Source organism: Heterodontus francisci, chromosome 8, assembly GCF_036365525.1.
Source record: "Heterodontus francisci isolate sHetFra1 chromosome 8, sHetFra1.hap1, whole genome shotgun sequence".
NCBI lineage: Eukaryota > Metazoa > Chordata > Chondrichthyes > Heterodontiformes > Heterodontidae > Heterodontus > Heterodontus francisci.
This window is the reverse complement of record NC_090378.1, coordinates 30,665,370-30,685,674: the sequence shown is the minus strand read 5'-3', so window position 1 is coordinate 30,685,674 and position 20,305 is coordinate 30,665,370. Positions and strand designations below refer to the sequence as shown.

At 43.1% G+C, this 20,305-nt stretch overlaps 1 protein-coding gene across 1 annotated transcript in view; it reads right to left on the bottom strand.

Moving 5' to 3' along the window:
• LOC137372732 (KICSTOR complex protein SZT2-like) overlaps positions 1 to 20,305 on the bottom strand; it is a 284,408-nt gene that overhangs the window by 66,375 nt on the left and 197,728 nt on the right. The window contains exons 54-59 of the mRNA XM_068036900.1: positions 19,002 to 19,099; positions 14,783 to 14,915; positions 12,914 to 13,041; positions 11,840 to 11,887; positions 6,417 to 6,556; positions 5,707 to 5,889 (exon numbers count right to left, since the gene is read on the bottom strand). Of these exons, the coding sequence (XP_067893001.1) occupies positions 5,707 to 5,889; positions 6,417 to 6,556; positions 11,840 to 11,887; positions 12,914 to 13,041; positions 14,783 to 14,915; positions 19,002 to 19,099 (730 nt within the window). The remainder of the gene's footprint in view (positions 1 to 5,706; positions 5,890 to 6,416; positions 6,557 to 11,839; positions 11,888 to 12,913; positions 13,042 to 14,782; positions 14,916 to 19,001; positions 19,100 to 20,305) is intronic.

Genomic DNA, 20,305 nt, shown 5'->3' with positions numbered 1-20,305 from the left:
TCCTTCCGAAGTGAATCACCTCACACTTTTCCGCATTAAACTCCATTTGCCATCTCTCAGCCCAGCTCTGCAGCCTATCTATGTCCCTCTGTAACCTACAACATCCTTCGGCACTATCCACAACTCCACCGACCTTCGTGTCATCCGCAAATTTACTAACCCACCCTTCTACACCCTCATCCAGGTCATTTATAAAAATGACAAACAGCAGTGGCCCCAAAACAGATCCTTGCAGTACACCACTAGAAACTATACTCCAGGATGAACATTTACCATCAACCACCACCCTCTGTCTTCTTTCAGCTAGCCAATTTCTGATCCAAAGCACTAATTCACCTTCAATCCCATACTTCTGTATTTTCTGCAATAGCCTACCGTGGGGAACTTTATCAAACGCCTTACTGAAATCCATATAGACCTCATCCACCTGTTTGGTCACCTTCTCAAAAAACTCAATAAGGTTTGTGAGGCACGACCTACCCTTCACAAAACAGTGCTGACTATCTCTAATGAACTTATTCTTTTCAAGATGATTATAAATCCTATCTCTTATAACCTTTTCCAACATTTTACCCACAACCGAAGTAAGGCTCACAGGTCTATAACTACCAGGGCTGTCTCTACTCCCCTTCTTGAACAAGGGGACAACATTTGCTATCCTCCAGTCTTCCGGCACTATTCCTGTCGACAATGACGACATAAAAATCAAGGACAAAGGCTCCGCAATCTCCTCCCTGGCTTCCCAGAGAATCCTAGGATAAATCCCATCTGGCCCAGGGGACTTATCTATTTTCACACTTTCCAAAATTGCTAACACCTCATCCTTGTGAACCTCAATCCCATCTAGCCTAGTAGTCTGTATCTCAGTATTCTCCTCGACAACATTTTCTTTCTCCACTGTAAATACTGACGAAAAATATTCATTTAACACTTCCCCTATCTCCTCCGATTCCACACACAACTTCCCACTACTATCCTTGATTGGCCCTAACCTATCTCTAGTCATTCTTTTATTCCTGATATACCTATAGAAAGCCTTAGGGTTTTCTTTGATCCTATCCGCCAATGACTTCTCGTGTCCTCTCCTTGCTCTTCTTATCTCTCCCTTTAGATCCTTCCTGGCTAGCTTGTAACTCTCAAGCGCCCTAACTGAGCCTTCACGTCTCATCCTAACATAAGCCTTCTTCTTCCTCTTGACAAGCTCTTCAACTTCTTTAGTAAACCACGGCTCCCTCGCTCGACAACTTCCTCCCTGCCTGACAGGTACATACTTATCAAGGACACGCAGTAGCTGCTCCTTGAATAAGCTCCACATTTCGATTGTGCCCATCCCCTGCAGTTTCCTTCCCCATCCTACGCATCCTAAATCTTGCCTAATCGCATCATAATTTCCTTTCCCCCAGCTATAATTCTTGCCCTGCTGTATATGCCTGTCCCTGCCCATCACTAAGGTAAACCTAACCGAATTGTGATCACTATCACCAAAGTGCTCACCAACTTCTAAATCTAACACCTGGCCGGGTATTAATTTAGAGTTGCCACACAAAATCTTAGTTTTAGTTCCTGCTGTATACTGGAGCCATTTAAATTATTTAGTGAGAATTTTCCTTTTTATCATCTTCACTATTCAAGTGATACAATCTCTGGAAAGCAGGAAACTATTCAGTTCATTCAAATTTGCTTGTTTAATTCATGAACGTAGTCCAATAGCAATCAAACTAGAAAGCATGTTTTGACGTGCTTTTTTTTTACAGGCAGATTAACTTCCTGTCTCACATTCATTTCAGACATTCCCTTACACAGGCTATCCTTTCATTCAAGTGTTCCCCAAACAGATCATCATTTTTACATTCATGGCATCTTTTTCACTCCGACTACATTCACAAACTGTCTTCCTCTTCCTATTACACTCCTACAATATATATCTCCTTTATTTCCAAGAGAAAGCATTTGTTCATATTATACAGCTTTGTAGATGCATACCCACAAATGTTATTAGAGTCAGAGACATTTACAGCATAGAAGGAGGCCACTTGGCCCATCAGGTCCATGCTGGCTCTCCACAGAGCAATCCAATCAGTCCCACTCCCCCGCTCAATCCCCGTAGCCCTGCAAGTTTATTACCTTCAAGTGCCCATCCAATTTCCTTTGAAATCATTGATTGCCTCCGCATCCACCACCCTCATGGGCAGCAAGTTCCAGGTCATTACCATTTGCTGCGTAAAAAAGTTCTTCCTCGCATTTCCCCTGCATCTCTTGCTGAAAACATTCAATCTGTGTCCCCCAGTCCTTGTACCATCAGTTAATGGGAACAGTTTTTCCTTGACTAACTAATCAAATACTGTCATAAACTTGTACAGTGCTATCAAATCTCCCCTCAATCCCCTTTGCTCCAGGGAGAACACCACCAGCTACTCCAACCTCACCTTGTAACTAAAGTCCCCCATCCCTGGAACCATTATGGTAAATCTCCTCTGCACCCTCTCAAGGAGCCTTAGGATCTAAAGTGTGGTGCCTAAAAGTAGATGCAATACTATAGTTAGGGCCTAACTGGTGTTACAAACGTGCTTCCATTATAGAGTCACAGAGTTATACAGCACAGAAACAGGCCCTTCGGTCCAACGCGTCTGCGCCGACCATCAAGCGCCCATCCAATCTAATCCCATTTTCCAGCACTTGGCCCGTAGCCTTGTATGCTATGGCTTTCAAGTGCTCATCTAAATACTTCTTAAATGTTGTGAGGGTTCCTGCCTCTACCAACCCTTCAGGCAGTGTGTTACAGATTCCAACCACTCTCTGGGTGAAAACATTTTTCCTCAACTCCCCTCCTCCTGCTCCTTACCTTAATTAAGTCTATGCCCCCTGGTTGCTGACCCCTCTGCTAAGGGAAAAAGTTTCTTGCTATCTATCAATGCCTCTCATAATTTTGTATACCTCAATCAGGTCCCCCCTCAGCCTTCTCTGCTCCAAGGAAAACAACCCCAGTCTATCCAGTCTCTCTTCATAACTGAAATGCTCCAGCCCAGGCAACATCCTGGTGAATTTCCTCTGTACTCTCTCCAGTGCAATCACATCGTTCCTATAATGTGGTGACCAGAACTGTACACAGTATTCCAGCTGTGGCCTAACTAACATTTTATACAGCTCCATCATAACCTCCCTGGCTCTTATATTCTATGTCTCGGCTAATAAAGGCAAGCATCCCATATGCTTTCTTAACCACCTTATCTACCTGTGCTGCTGCCTTCAGTGATCTATGGACAAGTACACCAAGCTCCCTCTGACCCTCTGTATTTCCTAGGGTCCTACGATCCATTGTATATTCCCTTACCTTGTTAGGCCTCCCAAAATGCATCACCTCACACTTCTCAGGAACAAATTCTATCTGCCACTGCTCCGCCCATCTTACCAGCCCAACTATATCGTTCTGTAATCTAAGGCTTTCTTCCTCACTATTTACGACATCATCAATTTTCATGTCATCTCTGAACTTGCTGATCATACCTCCTATATTCACGTCTAAATCACTAATGTACACTACAAACAGCAAGGGTCCCAGCACTGATCCCTGCGGCACACCACTGGCCGCAGGCCTCTAGTCGCAAAAACAACCCTCGACCATCATCCTCTGCCTCCTTCCACTAAGCCAATTTTGGATCCAATTTGCCAAATTGCTCTGGATCCCATGGGCAATTACCTTCCTAACCAATCTCCTATGTGGGACCTTATCAAAAGCCTTACTGAAGTCCATGTAGACCACATCAACTGCTTTACCCTCATCCACACATCTAGTCACCTTCTGGAAAAACTCAATCAGGTTTGTCAGACACGATCTCCCCCTGACAAAGCTATACTGATTATCCCTGATTAACCCCTGCCTCTCAAAATTTTTTCCAACAGTTTCCCAACCACTGACGTTAGACCCATTGGCCTATAATTACCCGGTTTATCCCTGCTACCCTTCCTGAATAATGGTACCACATTCGCTGTCCTCCAGTCCTCTGGTACCTCTCCTGTGGCCAGAGAGGATTTGAAAATTTGTGTCAGAGCCCCTGCTATCTCCTCCCTTGCCTCACGTAGCAGCCTGGGATACATTTCATCTGGGCCTGGGGATTTATCCACCTTTCAGCCCAGCTAATACTTCCTCCATTTCAATGCTAATTTGTTCCAAGAAAATCACAATCCCCCAACCTGATCTCTACACCTACATCGTCCTTCTCCATAGTGAACACAGATGAAATGTAATCATTCAAAACCTCACCTATGTCCTCCGGCTCCACATACAGATTGCCACTTTGGTCCTTAATGAGCCCTATTCTTTCCCTGGGTATCCTCTTACCCTTAATATAATTATAAAACTCCTTGGGATTTTCCTTTATCTTGTCTGCCAGTGCTTTTTCATGTCCCCTCTTCGCTTTCCTAATTACTTTAAGTACCCCCTACACTTTCTATACTTCTCTAGGGCCTCATTATTTGTAATTTTCTTTGAGAACTTGTGTTAAAACTGAAAAGATTCCATGGGTTTTGTTTTAAACCAGGTTCACCAATAGGACATGACGTTGTTTGAAAGCCACCTTTGCTAGAGGCCATCTGTGATTTGGACTCAGAAAACTGCAGAACCCTTGGAGACCTGGGAACAAAATGGTTACAGAGAAGCCACATGTCAAGATTTATGGAACAAAAACAAGAAATGCTGGAATCACTCAGCAGGTCTGGCAGCATCTGTGGAAAGAGAAGCAGAGTTAACGTTTCGGGTCAGTGACCCTTCTTGGGAACTCTATGGAGGTCAGGAGATTGACTCACTGTTTGGGGTTTGAACATTGTTTTCAGTTGTTGTGGTGTGAACTGTTTGAAGACAGCTGGTGTTTTCCTGGCTAGGAGAAAAGACGTCACCCAGCTCACCACCTTCTCTACCTTTCTGAAGAAATCCTGCTAGGATCCAATGTGGGAAAAAGTCCCTGGTGCCTTATAGCTCCTGAGGAGCTGAAAAAAAATCCTGCGATTCAAGTGTGCGCTGGTAAAAAAAACCTTGATATCACATTTCTCCTAGAAAACCAATTAGAATAATTTTTGACATCTCCAGAACGGACTGCTTCTGAAACATACCCAGTGGCCCACCTCCGTATACCCGGATGCCAGACCAAAAAAGGGACAACAGACTTCCTTCCATATCTTCTTTCTTTTTTCGTCAAGAATTAGCAAGTATTTGGCCAAAGTAGTTTTTTTGTCTTCTTTTGTAACAGACCTCTGCAGAATGAATTTCAGTATTTTTTCCAGTGTGTGTGTGTGTGTGTAAGTAATTGGGAAATTTTTAAAAAGGGAACTTCCATATTTTAATCAGTGTGTTAATGCTTTTCTTCGTTACTGGTTAAGTCTTGTTTTATAATAAACTGATAATTTTGTTGTTTAATAAAGAAACCTGGTTGGTGTATTTTGTTCTGGGATAATAAAAAGAGTATATGATTGGTTGTAATGGGAGCCGGGTAAACATTTAAATATTTAAATGGATGTTGTGACCTGTGGAGAAGTGGAACAAGAAAGGATAGTGCACTCTTCCCACCTCGGTCGTAACACTAGAGGTGTTTATAAAAGTTTATAAAGGTTCAGCATAGCTTCCCTGCTTTTGTACTCAACGCCTCTATTACTTGATAATCCACATTCTACAGGTTTGTAAGATAACGTTGTTAAGACTATGATGACCATTACCTGTTTGGAGTCATCATATACAGGTGTATCAGCGAAGCAGTAGTGATGGAAGAGCCCCATCTTTTGACTGAGGAGGCAATGTACCACATGAGAGCGTGCATTCTGCCACTGAATAAGACGAATCAATCCTCGATTCAATGACACGCCCAGATCCACTGACCAGTTATAGGTATACAAGATTAGCTGGAAACAAAATGAGAGCACATCAGCACACAAAAACAGTGCACATAGTAAATAGAGGGGAGAATTTTTTTTTAAATAGGAGGGACGAAACAAGGGGAAAAAAAAATATTTTAAGGAAAAAGATAGCAAATACTGGAAATATACAGCAGGACCATTAGCATGGTAAAAAGTTAAAAGATAGGTTTAACTTTTCAAGTCCAAGATTTACACCTAAAATGTTAACTTGTCTTTCTATAGATGTGATAGACTTACTGTGCCTTTGCAGTAGTTCCTATTTTCACTATAATGTAAACTGAAAATATGTCTGTCTTAACATGAATTACAAAGTTAGGAAATATACAGGATGAAATTCCTGCCGTCGATAATCTTACTAAAAAAAACAGACACAAGTATCAAACAAGAAATCCTGTTTTATACTCACAGTAACATTTCTGACAAATTTAATCAACAGAAGCAATTTCACCATCATAGTCTTCGTGTAGCAGTAAAGGAACTGAATGAGGCCCATAAAGGACATGTTTGCATACCTTCTTATCAATGATGTCAATTACGAGGAATCGCTGCCGGGGGACCATATCTCTCCCACTAATTCCTGGGCTTGAGGGATCGCCTGATTTCTCAGCAGTACTGAACTCCACTGCCTCAAACCTCTGAAACCCCTTGTGTGCTTTATGTTTTATTTTGAGAAAGAGAGAGAGAGAGAGAGAGAGAAAAGTAACAGTATTAGGACACTAAAACACTGTGGGAAGTCCACCTGTATTTTTTAAAACTGGATTTTCAAGTGAATGACAAAAAGAACAATTCGTCTCAGAAGTAACACCTTCATATCCTTCAAATTAAAAAGGAAGCAGCTCAGGTATCACAGCATATTGGAGTTCCAACATGCCATTCTAGTGGTAAACTGTGGATTGCACCTTTCATTTCCCATAAGGATAGTTCCTATTTTAGCTATACCATCATGGGGAAACACCAGGATGAAAGACAAGTATAAATCTATTGCAAGGGATGGTTTAAAAAAAATTAGATGGACGCCCCAGTCCATTTCATGAAGTCATTCATCTTACAGTATAGGGAGGGCCAAAGGAATAGGCCTGACATCTTGCCTTGGAATGGTACGCTATGTAGGCAGACCATTGATAAAGGTGAGGGGGAAAAAAACCTCAAATAAGTCGTAAACAAACTTTGTTGATTTGGGAAATTATTTGCCACAGAATACCCAGCCTCTGACCTACCCTTGAAGCCATAACATTTCTTTAGCTGCTCCAGTTGAGTTTCTGGTTGGTGTGAACCCTAGAATGATGGGTGGTTTTTATGCCATTGAATGAAAATGGATGATGGTTATACTCTTGTTGAAGATGGTTATTGCCTGGCATTTGTATGGTACAAATCTTAGTTGCCACTTATTAGTCCAAGTCTGGATGCTGTCCGCGTCTTGTTGCATGAACTGCTTCATTATCTGAAGATTTACGAATGGAGCTGAATAATGTGCAATCATCAGAGAATAGTCCTAATTCTGACCTAATGATTGAGGAAAGGTCATTGATGATGCAGCTGAAAATAGTTGGGGTCTAAGCTGCTGCCCTGAGGAACTCCTGCAGCAAAAAACACAATCATCTTCCATTGCGCCAGGTATGAATCCAGCAGCTGGAGAGTTTCCCCCTGATCCCCATTGAATTCAGTTTTACTAAGGCTACTTGGTGCCACACTCAGTTAAATGATGCCTTGATGTCAAGGGCAGTCACTCATACCTCGGCCCCTCAACGTTGTGGATCGTTGCGGGGGTCCCGTAAAATAATTGCGGGAGAGGCCCGCCACTATGCCAAGAAGGCCCTGCTGCATATTACTGGCAGCGGCGAAGCCTTGGTGTGGTCCCCCCACCAGGCAAAGCGGCAGGGCCTTCATTTAAATAAAATTAATTTTTTAAAATACAGATGAACCTACCGGATCCCAGCAGCCGTTCCATGTCGAAATTACAACGCGGCTGCAACTCGCATGCTTTTGGAACTCCATATGGAGTTCCAAAGTGAGACACTGGTGGGGAGGAGAAAGGACTGAAATTATCAGGGCAGGGGGGTGGGGGGTAGTAGGGAAAACCTTGGTGGGAAGGGGTTGAAGGGCAATGGTGACCAAGTTCATGGGGAAAAGGTCGGATTGGGAATAACGTTTTTTCTGGTGGGAAAGGCCCAAAAATAAAGTGTTTGTCATTGCAAGGGTGGGGGTGAGATGGTAGAGGGGCTTCCAGTCTTTATTTAATTTTTTTAACATCAATATGAAATCAATTTCTCTTTAAAAATATTAATTCAATTGAAGGGCTTGAAGTCCTTTAAAAATGGTGTCGGCACCCACGCGCTGGTACCGGAAGCCGTTGCCAGGGACGTGGCCGCCGCCCCCTCTACATCATTGGGGGCAGCCATTCCGCCCCCTCCATTAAAATGAGCACGTTATATCATGGGGTCTCGGGGCAGTGCATCCACATGGGATGCACGCCGCCATCAGAGTGCGCTGCCGTGAACTGCGGCACACTAGTAAAATTCAGCCCCTCATCTCTGGAATTCAGCCCATGTCCACATGTGGACCAAGCCAGTAACAAGGCCTGAAGCAGAGTGGTCCTGATAGAACCCAAACTGAACACCAATGAGCAGGTTATTGGTGAGTAAATGCTGCTTCATAGCATAGTTAACTACTCCTTCCATCACTTTGCTAATGATTGGAAGTGAGCTGGGAAGTGCAGGACAGATTTGTCCTGTTTTTTGCTGACAGGTCACAATTGGGCAATTTTCCATATGGTCAGGTAGATGCCCGTGTTGAAGCTGTACTGGAACAGGTTAGACTAGTTCTGGAGCGCAGATCTTTAGCATCACAGCAGAATGTTACCGGGGCCCATAGCTTTTCACATTACTCTTTTGGTTTCAGACTTTACTGAATCTCATTAGTGGCCTGGCCAATCGCATAACTAGGGCTGTGGACAGGGCTTTAAACTAACAGAGGGTGGGGGAGGGTTTCTGTAAAGGGAAATTTAGAAATCCAAAGAGAGGGGTCAGGGCATCGGAGCAGGATGGTGATGTGGGTAACTCCCAACAGAATAGGACAGGAAGGGACAGAGAGTTTAACAAAAATTGTACTTCGGCAAATAAAGTCATTGCAGGGAATAGAGGTAAAAAAATGAAATTAAAGTTCCTTTATCTGAATGCACAAAGCATCTGTAATAAAATAGATGAACTAGTGGCACAAATAGAGGTAAGTGATGTAGATTTAATTGCCATTACCATGACATGGTTCCAAGGAGATCAAGGTTGCGAAATGAATATTCCGGGGTACACAATATTTCAGACAGACAGACAGAATGGCAAAGGAGGAGGGGTAGCCCTGATTAGTAAAGGATGACGTAAGGACATTACTGAGAAGGGATTTGGCCCCAGAAGATCATGCAGTAGAATCAGTTTGGGTGGAAATTAGGAATAGCAAGAGTCAGAAAACACTGGTGGGAGTGGTTTACAGGCCCCTAACAGTAGTTATATTATTGGACAGAACATTAAACAGGAAATTATTGGAGCGTTAACAAAGTTGATAAAAGGGAAAAAATAGAAGAGAGTAAACTAGCCAGCAATATAAAAACAGATTGTAAGAGCTTTTATAAGTACATAAAAAGGAAAAGAGTAGTTAAAGTAGACGTTGGTCCTTTCGAGGCAGAGACAGCAGAAATCATCATGGGAAATGAGGAAATGGCAGAGGCATTGCACAATATTTTGTGTCTGTCTTCACAGTAGAAGAGATAATGGATGCGCTGGCTATGATTTTCCAGAATTCCTTGGATTCAGCAATTTTGTCCCGTCAGATTGGAAGTTTGCAAATGTTACACCACTTTTCAAGAGCGTGGGTAGAGAGAAAACAGGGAACTACAGCCAGTTAGCCTAACATCAGTCGTTGGGAAGATGCTGGAAACTATTATTAAAGAAGTCTTAACATTGCACTTGGAAAAGCATAGTATGATTAGAACAAGTCAGCATGGTTTTACTAAAGGGAGATCCTGTTTGACAAATTTATTAGAGTTTTTTGAGGATGTAACTAGTAGGGTAGATAAAGGAGAACCAGTAGATGTGGTATACCTGGATTTCCAAAAGGCATTCGATAAGGTGCCACATAAAAGGTTAATAGGGAAGATAAGAGCTCATGGTGTTGGTGGTAATATATTAGCGTGAATAAAGGATTGGTTAACAGACAGGAAGCAGAGAGTGGGCATAAATGTGGCATTTTCAAGTTGGCAGGCAGTGAATAGTGGGGTGTTGCAAAGATCAGTGCTGGGGCCTCAGCGATTTACACTCTAGATTAATGACCTGGATGGAAGAGACAGAGTAATGTATCTCAGTTTGCTGATGATACAAAGCTCAGTGGAAAGGCAAGCTGTGGGGAGGACGTAGGAAGGCTGTAAAGAGATATAGGCAGGTTAAGTGAGTGGGCAACAAGATGGCAAATGGAGTATAATGAAGGGAAGTGTGAAGTTGTTCACTTTGGTCGTAAAAATAGAAAAACAGAATATTTTTTAAAAGGTGTGAAACTGTAAGTGTTGATGTTCAGAGACTTGGGGATACTCGTACAAGGAATGCACAAAGTTAACAGGCAGGTGCAGCAGGCCATTATGAAGGCAAATAGCATGTTGGCCTTTATTGCAAGGGGATTGGAGTACAGGAATAAAGAAGTCTTACTAAAACTGTACAGGGCTTTGGTGAGACTGCACCTGGAATACTGTGTGCAGTTTTGGTCTCCACATTTAAGAAAGGATATACTTGCACTGGAGGCAGTGCAGCGAAGATTTACTGAATTGGCACCTGGGATGAGGGGGTTGTCCTATGATGACAGACTGAGTAAATTGGGTCTATATTCTCTGGAGTTTAGAAGAATGAGACATACAAGATGCTGAAATGGTTTGATACGGTAGAAGTTGAGAGATTGTTTCCAATGGTCGGGGAATCTAGAACGCGGGGGCACAGTCTCAGAATAAGGGGCCAATCATTCAGGACAGAGATGAGGAGAAATTACTACACTCAAAGGATTGTGAAATCTTTGGAACTCTCTACCGCAGAGCGTTGTGGATACTCCATCATTGAATACATTTAAGGCTGGGCTAGATAGATTCTTGGTCTCACAGGGAATCAAGGGATATTGGGAACAGGCAGGAAAGTGGAATTGAAGCCCAAGATCAGCCATGATCATACTGAATGGTAGAGTAGGCTCAAATGGGCCATACGATCTACTTCTGCTCCTATTTCTTGTGTTCATGTATTAGCAAAGCAATATTGTTTGGTTATCAAAAGAGGGATGTAGAATAATTCCATCTTTAATGGAGTTGTTGGTGACAAAACTGCAGCTTTTCAGTGCTGCACTTACATGGCACAAACAATAACACCAACGGAAACAACAGAGCATTGCAAAAATGAATCTCGCCACATGGTCATGTGCGAAAGTATCATTGCTGCCTATTGTTTGGTGAATCTAATAGACTTGTGGTGATTTCTTTATACACATGGTCATTCTCATTGGGAAAATAGGCAAGAATGCTCTGATGTTATTAAATATACTCAAGGTTGCAAGATATGCAAGAATGGGAATAATAGATTTTTGATCTTTCGGGGAATCAAGGGATGTGGGGAGTGGGCAGGAAAGTGGAGTTGAGGTAGAAGATCATTCCTGATTGTACTGAATGGCGGAGCAGGCTCGAAGAGTCGAAAGGGTCTACTCCTGATCCTATTTCTCATATTCTATGTTGTTACTCTCAGAGCCATGCCTACAAGTGCACTAGTGTAACGTTCCTTTTTGTAATGCTCCCATATTTGTGACCTCAGTGAGATACACAAATTATTATAAACTGTCTGAACAGCATAACATTTTGATGCTCTTTAACAAGCCTAACCCACCACCATAATCACCATAAAAACCATCTAGTGAGACTTACGTTTGACACTATTTACCAAAGGTCTGCTCTCATCACCATCACAGTCAACTGCAGGCACATAAAATATGAACAGGCACAGCATAGCAGAGCATGACATAGAAAATTAAGAGTCATAACACTCAAGTACTTGGGACTCACTAGGACTCAAAAAGGTTTCAATACTAAAGAAACGTCACTCAGTAATCGGTTAGGTATGTAAGTTGATTTAATGCACAAGACCTTATCTTCTGTAATTTATTACCCCTATTGTGTTACAATCCATATCAAACTGATTGATTCCTTCAAGTAATTAGTTTATTTTTATGATTACCCCATTTCAAAATAGTCCACGATATATCTATTATTAAACTTTATTTTAGAATGAGACAGCCTGGGATAAAGTAATTTCTCAGTGTGCTCAAAGCCATTCACTGGGATGTGATATATAATGCACAGGAAAATTCTGACTTCTCAGGAAGAAAAGCTAACATTATTCAATTTAAATGTTCCAAGAATCCTAACTGTATTTTGTATGTTTCAAATTGGCCAAACTGAGACATTTAAAATGACTATTTCCCTTTGTTCTCTGCCACATGTCATAATAAGCAGCCATGAGAAAGCAAGGAGACCTTCATCTCCATACTTCTGGACTCAACCCTTCGTTCCAGCAACAAAAGCAGCATACAACATTGCTCAGTTCCATCATAAAGCAAAATCAACATTCCCCTCCAGAGACTGAAACCTAGGTTCTAGTTGTGCAAAGGCAATGCCTAATGTGCATTATTTTCCCCTTTTAATAAAAATGAGAGCAGTTGGCTAGGATTTCAATTTTACTGTCATCTTTGGCTGTATGACAACTAGTCAACCTCTCCCACCTGTATTTAAGTATGAAAATCCAAATCTTATGGTTTACTTTAGCGACTGAATATAAAGGTAGGCAGTGATCAGGTTCATTTAACATCTGGGTGCTTCAAATTTTGTCTGTCAAACTGATCAGTGCAAAGATTAATTTGGATTTGTACTTTGTAGTCAGCTAGCTAACTTGATTTGCAGAAGATGCAAACCAAACAAATACTAATTACAACACATCCATACCTTGTTCGGTACTGTAACGCCACTGATGGAAATTACGCCCAATCAGAATGAACTGTCTAGCAGAACCAGGACGAGTACTGGAGTGTTGACTGAGAGAATATGGCAGGAAAGTGGAACCATGTGGAGAACTATAATACAAAGAAAGGGGGAAAAAAACAGGGATAAGTTTTGATTCAGAAAATGAATTATCTCTGAAGATAGGAATTAACAGTCTTGTGGCTGCTGTCTCCTACAGTCTTTCTGGAACAATGATAATAATAACTTATAAATTATAGGTGGAGTGACCAAAAGCTTTGTCAAAGTAGTTGGTTTTAAGGATGGTCTTAGGCCGGGATTTTGAAGAGGTCCCGACGTCAGGATCCGTGGTGGGGGGGCTGGAAGATTGTACTGGGAGCGGCCCACCACGGAGACCAATGCCTGGATAGCCGGGCCCGATCTCCCCGGAGGCGATGAGGCTCCACGGCAGCCCTCCCCCACCGCTGAGCGACGGGACCCAGCCTTACATATTTAAATGAAGACATTTGAATAAGATTTTAAGCGATCTTACCTTCTTCCGTGCGGCGGCCAGCACTCACATGCCTTCACTTTCCTGTCCAAATAAAACAGATGCCACTGAGGTGGGGAAGGGGGGGGGGAACCTGGGATTTTTAGTGCAGTGTGGGGGAGGGAGGGGCGGGCGAAGAGATGGGTTCCAATTGCCATTAATAGTGCGTGTGGGGGGGGGTGGAGGGGAGACCTCTGCACTTTAATCAGTTTGGTGGGGGGAGGAAGGTCAAGTGCTGCAGGTAAGTGCTTTTGTGGGGGGCAGGGGGGGTTTGAGGGGAGGGCAAGTATTGCATTTAATTATTATTGGGGAGGAAGGAGCGTGAACTTTTTTTGTGGTATATTTGGGGATGGAGGGTAGTCCTTTAAAAATTTAAATGTGCCAGCAGGGCTGGCTGCCCTTGAAAAATGGCGCCAGCGCACAGGCATCTGACGACGTTGCCAGCGTCACAGAGCCGCCCCATCCACGTGATTGGGGGGTGGGGGCAGCCAGTCCAGCGCATTATCTTGGGCCTCCACAAGATAGCTCACGGCGGCATGCAGCCTGTGTGTATGGCCCACCATTTTTTTTGCCTGCCACCAGGAAGAAAATTCAGCCCTTAGTGTGGGGGTGGGCAAAGGGGAGGTGGAGAGGTTAAGGTAGGAAATTCCAGAGTGTGAGCCCCAGGAGGTTGAGGGCTCATCCATCAACATTTTGGGGTGGGGGGAGGGGAGAAGAGGGGGGAAAGGAGTTTTTCACTCAAGCTATGCCCTCATCCTCATGAATCTGATGATTAATTTGAAGCTACAATGACCAACCCATATTCCTCCACATTAAAACAGAAAATCGTAGAATGTATTAGCCCAACTCAAGCAAAACACAATTCCTTGTAAAATTCTGTAACACTTTTGTAGCAGAATATACAATCATTGCAGCAGAACTTGAAAAGCATTTTGATCAGACAAGCCTGTGGCATGCATGTAGGTTGCATGCTGCTTGGGTGGGGGGGGGGGGGGTGGAAAAGAGACAGACAGAGGGACCAATTTGCACTCGATCACTTAGATGCACTTTCTTACGTGCAGCAAACCTCGAATTAGCACAAGTGAAGGATCCACAACAAGCAAAGCCTAGAGCATGAGCAATACAAAGTATGCAGAGAAAAACTTCACGCCGCTAAAGAGCTAAAGAAAGAAAGCATCCTTTAGCAGCTGTATCCATTCAGAGTTATAAAAGGTTCAGCACTATTTCTATATTGTTTTGACTTGAACACAAACAGAGATGAAAGCACAGAGTCTCAAAACATCACACATTCCTACAGTCCACATCACAAATGCATTGAAACTAACCTAATTTTCTCAAAGATTTTGACAGTAGTGTCAGTGGCAAGACTGCTGATCAAATTCACAATCTCAGTGAGAATGGAGCTGAGTAGAAATCGGGAGCCAATATCAACAGAACACTGCTGTACCGAGGGACATCCTGTAAGAGAAAATGAGTCACATAGTAAGCCAACATCAGGACTGAGTTATTTTAAGGCAGTAGGAACAACAGAGTAAAGTGGAATAGTGATGCAGCACATTAGGAGCGGTAAGATAGAGTCAAGCCTCAGACTCCCCAATATGATGAGTTCCAAGACCATTGCTGTTACATTGTGAGGAAGCACCAAGTGAAAGCAAAATATTTTCTCAAGAAAATTGAGAAGCTTAGGCCACTCTAGCACCCATTCTAGCATTCAGATTAACAGCATGAGAACAGTTTACTTGCTCCCTTTCCTGGAATTGAGGGGTGGGGGAACGTAACAAAAATATCCTTAAAATATGGATAGAGCCATGTCAAGCTCCATAAATGGTATTGCACCCTGTGTGCATAAGAAATCTTCAATCAACTTTATCAAGATTGTATGCTTAAGAGCTGCAGGTCACAAAATTATTTGATTTTAAAGCACTTCAACAAATAATTGTCAACTTAAAATGAAATTAAATCAGTAAACCAGCTTTCAAGTTCCTTTTATTAGTGAGCTGTACTAGTGTAAGATTTGTGTCTATCTGTAGAACTATCAACTCGTCATGTACATTTCGGGCTTGATTTTAAGCCCACGGGATGCACGTCAAAGAGCCTCCACAATCTCAAGCACGGCGGCTCATTTAAATAGGTGGGGTGGCCCAACCCCCCAGAGGGGGCGGACTGTCCATCCCCAGCAATGGCATCAGCTGTCTGTGCGCAGGCGCCATTTAAAGGGCGACCATCCCTGCCACCCAATTTAAATTTTTAAAGTCCTAAGCCTCAAAATTAAATAAATTTCTAAAGCCCCTTTCCCACCCCCCAATAGCAATTACAATATCTGTTTGCCCTTCTTCCCCCAAAATACTGACCTTTAACATCTGACCAACCCCACCTTTCCACCATCCCTCACACCCTTTATGTTTATTTGATCCCATCCCCCCCACCTCCCTCACTGACAAACTTACCTCCTCCGCCCTCTGCACCAGTGTGGCACCACGCTTCCCCAGACGGGGATCTAAAGGCGCAGGAGTGCCGGCCGCTGCACCAAAGATCACAGTGGGCCCTCAAGATTAGAGATAGGTGTATGTAAATTCGTTAATTTTATTTAGTTGCATATTTAAATTGTTCCGTCACCCACGGGCTAGGGGAGCCACCACGGAGCCTCACCGCCACCGGGAGGATCGGGCCGGGCCCTCCCGGCATCGAGGTCCATGGCAGGCCTCATCCGGAGCCATCTTCAGGCACCCCTTGCCACGGACCACGACGTCGAGGGCTTGGTAAAATCCAGCCCTTCATTTTCTATTTGGAGTGCAGTCGGTTGTGCTGTCGTCACACCAATGATTACTAACAGCTCCAAAATCAAAATCGTTCTCTCCTACTCAAACTGCGAGAACAAGTCATTAGATGTACTCTTGACACATAGGCCTAGATTTTATAGAGGCCTTGATGTTGTGACGCGTGGCGGGGGGTGGGGGGGGGGGGGGGGGGGGGGGGGGGGAGACATTAAATGGCCCACCATGGACCACGATGCCGGCAGGGCCTGTCCCGATTTTGCAGGCCGTGGCGAGGCCTCGTGGCAGCACCCCCACGGCTCAGACAGGAGCGTAATTTAAATATTCAAATTAATTAACTTACCTGAGTTAATGACATTCCAATCGCATCCTAAAATGCCGCCGCGATCTTCATCCCAGCGGCCGGCACTGCCGCGCCTTCGAATCCCCATCCGGGGAAATGAGGCGCAACACCTGTGGGGAGGGGGAGGAGGTAAGGTTCTCAGTGCGGGGGGTGGGGGGGGGTGTCGAGGTCAAACTATTCTGATTGGTGGAGGGGATGGTGGGAACGAGTAAAGTTAAAAGTTTGTGAACTTTGTGGGGGTGGGGGGGGAGATCAGGTACACAAGGTAAGTATTTTTGGGGAGTGAGAGGGCAAGGAATGAATGTATTGTTGGGGGGGTGGTGGGAGAGGGGCTGGAAACATTTATGTAATTTTTTAAAATCAGTTTTATTACAGTTTCCCTTTAAACATTTAAATTAAATGTAAGGACTAGAAGCCCTTTAAAAATGGCACTGGCGCTTGTGCAGAGCTGCCGGATGCCATTGCCGGGGACGGTTTGCCCGCTCCCTCCACGTCATCAGGGAGGATGGTCCGTCCCGGCCATATAAATTAGCCGCTGCATACAAGATCACGGCGGCTCTGCGGAGTAAAACCCGCGTGTGCTGGCCGCCATCTATTACGATGGTGGCAACATGGAATTCAGCCCATAGGGTGCCACTGCAGGTTAATCCTCGTGAATGTGCAGGTACTACAGATAAGGATTCCATTAAAGTCAACATCAGAGAGCTTTCTTGCCTTCCTTATATTTTAATGCACCATCATTCATAATACTTCAATACACATTGGTAGATTGCATCGTTCTGTCCTTGCATGTCAGAAAGGGTCACCCTGCCTGATAAGTTTCTCATACACGGTACCTGCAACTTTAAAAAGCCCCTGCTTAAAGGATGTTCACTGTCAAACCTACAAGTTAACAACTTCCAGAAAATCAAGAAAGTTTCACAACCAACTGAGCCGATACACCAAATCACCCTAACAGTTGTCTCCCTGCAACAACCAGTCTGCTTCAGTTGGGGATTCACTCCCCAACAAGCAATATGTGTTTAAATCAGTGACACAAATCCCCTTCATTAGGTAAGCAAGATGAAGGAGAAATTTATGACATAGAGTTGGGCCATTGTCTGTTAATTGTGAATTATTTTAAAATTTCTTTGAACTTCCTCTACTTCACACCTGCTTCACTCACTAAAGACAGATCAATTTCACCTTTTCTTGATTGAACAGCAGAACAATAGATTAATGATATCTGAAGGACAGCTGGTGTTGGCAAAAATAAGAACTCCAGAATAAATCTGTAGATTATTGGTTAAGTATTATTCGGATCTCCAGACACTGTTGCACATGACAGTCAGTGGATTATTCCACAGCTGAGGTTCATCCTGGCTTAAGCTGGATAATCAGCACTGAAGAGAGACTTAATGGCATCACTCTAGCCGTAAACATCACTGAGTTGGTTGTAGTTTATTGCACCTACAGCTTTGCACAGCTGGACTTGAAAAGATTTGTATTTTAATTGAAGTATTTGAAGTAATTGAAGGGGAGATGCATGGATCCTATCCAATTCAGGCCTACAATTTTATCAACGTGTTCTGCTAGTGGACGAAAAGATGGATGAGGGCAATTAAACTGTACAGCGAAGACCCACTAAACATTTCCATTAATTTAGTGCCCATCTTTATAAGTCCAAATTTATTTTGGTCCCAGAAGCATCACAGATAGAGAAATGCCATCAACTTTAATTTTCTGCACTTATACACAGTCCCACGCCCCTTATAACAGTAATAAATAAATCAGGTTGATGTTTCAGCTTGTCTACAAAGATTGATGTCATTGACTTTTATTCTTTGAAAGAAAAAACAAACTTGCATTTATGTGGTGCCTCATCACACCTTCAGAACATCCCAAAGTGCTTCACAGCTAAAAGTTTCAGAAACGAGATAGCCAATTTTCACACAGCAAGCTCCCACAAACAGCAATGAAGCAAATGACTAGGCATTGGTTTAGAGATAAATGTTGGCCAGGAAACCTGGAGGACTTCCATGCTCCTCTTTGAAATATTGCCATGGGATCTTTACATTCACCTGAACAAGGGGGGGGGGGGGGGGAGCAGAGATGGCCTTGTCTTAATGTCTCATCCTCCCGACAGCACCTCCGACAGTGCAGCACTCCATCAGTACTTCACAAAAAGCGCCAGCATAGATTACGGCAAGTTCAGGTTTGAACTCATAACCTTTTGACTCAGAGGCAAGAGTGCTGACACTGAGCCAAGGCTGACACCTAGGGTTTAATATTTTATTTCACAGGTTAAATACAAACAATTCTGAAAAGACAGAACATGCCATTAATTAATCAGAGTAGTGCATCCATGGATATACAAAAAACATCTGTTTCATGTCCAAATACAGCAAGTGTTCAGGATTGTACACACAATCCAGAATATGTACTTACCCAGTCTACCCATGAATGCCATCCACTGCTGACAGGTGACTTGGAAGAGCGGATGAAGAGAACCCAGATCTCCTTCCTCCAGCTGGCCAGTACGCTTCCTGCAGAGTGTTACAGGCAATAGCAATGACCTTTTTTTTTTATTTACTACAATGTACTTAACTGCATATATCAAAGCTACATGCACACACTGGAGGACTACAATAGTGAATATTTCTCACCTGTCTATGTAAATTAGGACAGGAACAGATATTTAATTTTCACTATCAATTGAGGACTCTTAAATACTGTCTCCCCCATAGAAATAAATAATTTAACTTGATTAAAAAATACTAATCTGTTGCATGACTGGTATGCATTTAGAGAATAAGTCAGATAGAAAAGAGAGTGACAGAGAGCGAACATCAAAGAGATTGATCTATAGCACTGTAACTCAACATATTTGGATATATTTATAAACAATGTTTATTTCTATCAGAGGACGGTCCAGTATTGATTAGTAATCCCCTTCCTGTTCTAGAAAAACTACTGAAAACCAGTGCACATTATGTCCTAGTGCACCAACAGGTGTAAACCAATATGGAAGGCATATTGTAGCCAGAATTACATGGTTTTTAAAGCATATTCCCACAAGAGACAAGCAGAAGGGCTGCATTTAGAGCAAGACGCAGATTTGGTGGTTCCTGACCTCTGGCACTTTTCACAGATTTTTTTTTTAAAAAGGGGTTGAGCCTCTGACCATCCCAAATAAGGCCAACCAGGACAATAGGGCACTCTCAAGTGGAAACTCTTTTATGCCTGGCCTGGGGGAAAATCAGTAGGTGGGCAAACAGAGAAAAAGCAAGTGCATTGGTTTGCCAAATGGCAGAAATGGGGGTCCAGGTCTCGAATGTAGAATTTGTCATTTTTATTCACATTCCTAGAAAAGCATCTCAAGCTGTAACAGATCAGATCAGCGTGGTTTCAATTTGTTGCTGTATCACTGACTGGCCTCTATCTACACCAGTGGTCCTCAAAGTGTGGTCCGCGAGGCTCTTTAAGCTGGTCTGCAGGCTGGTCCAAAACGCAAGTTTTGTGCAACACCATGGCTGAGGCCATATGAGAGAATAGGCCAGACCTCATACCCACCACTCGCGTGATGTCACACAACCAGACCTGCTCCCACATGCGTAGCAAGACTTATCATAAGTGCGAGCAACAACAATGTAGTTTTTTTATAAGCAAGATTCATGTCTCTGTTAATTTTGTTTGATTAATATAGATGCAAGATAAGTATTAGCTTCTCAGAAGATTATTGTGATGATTTT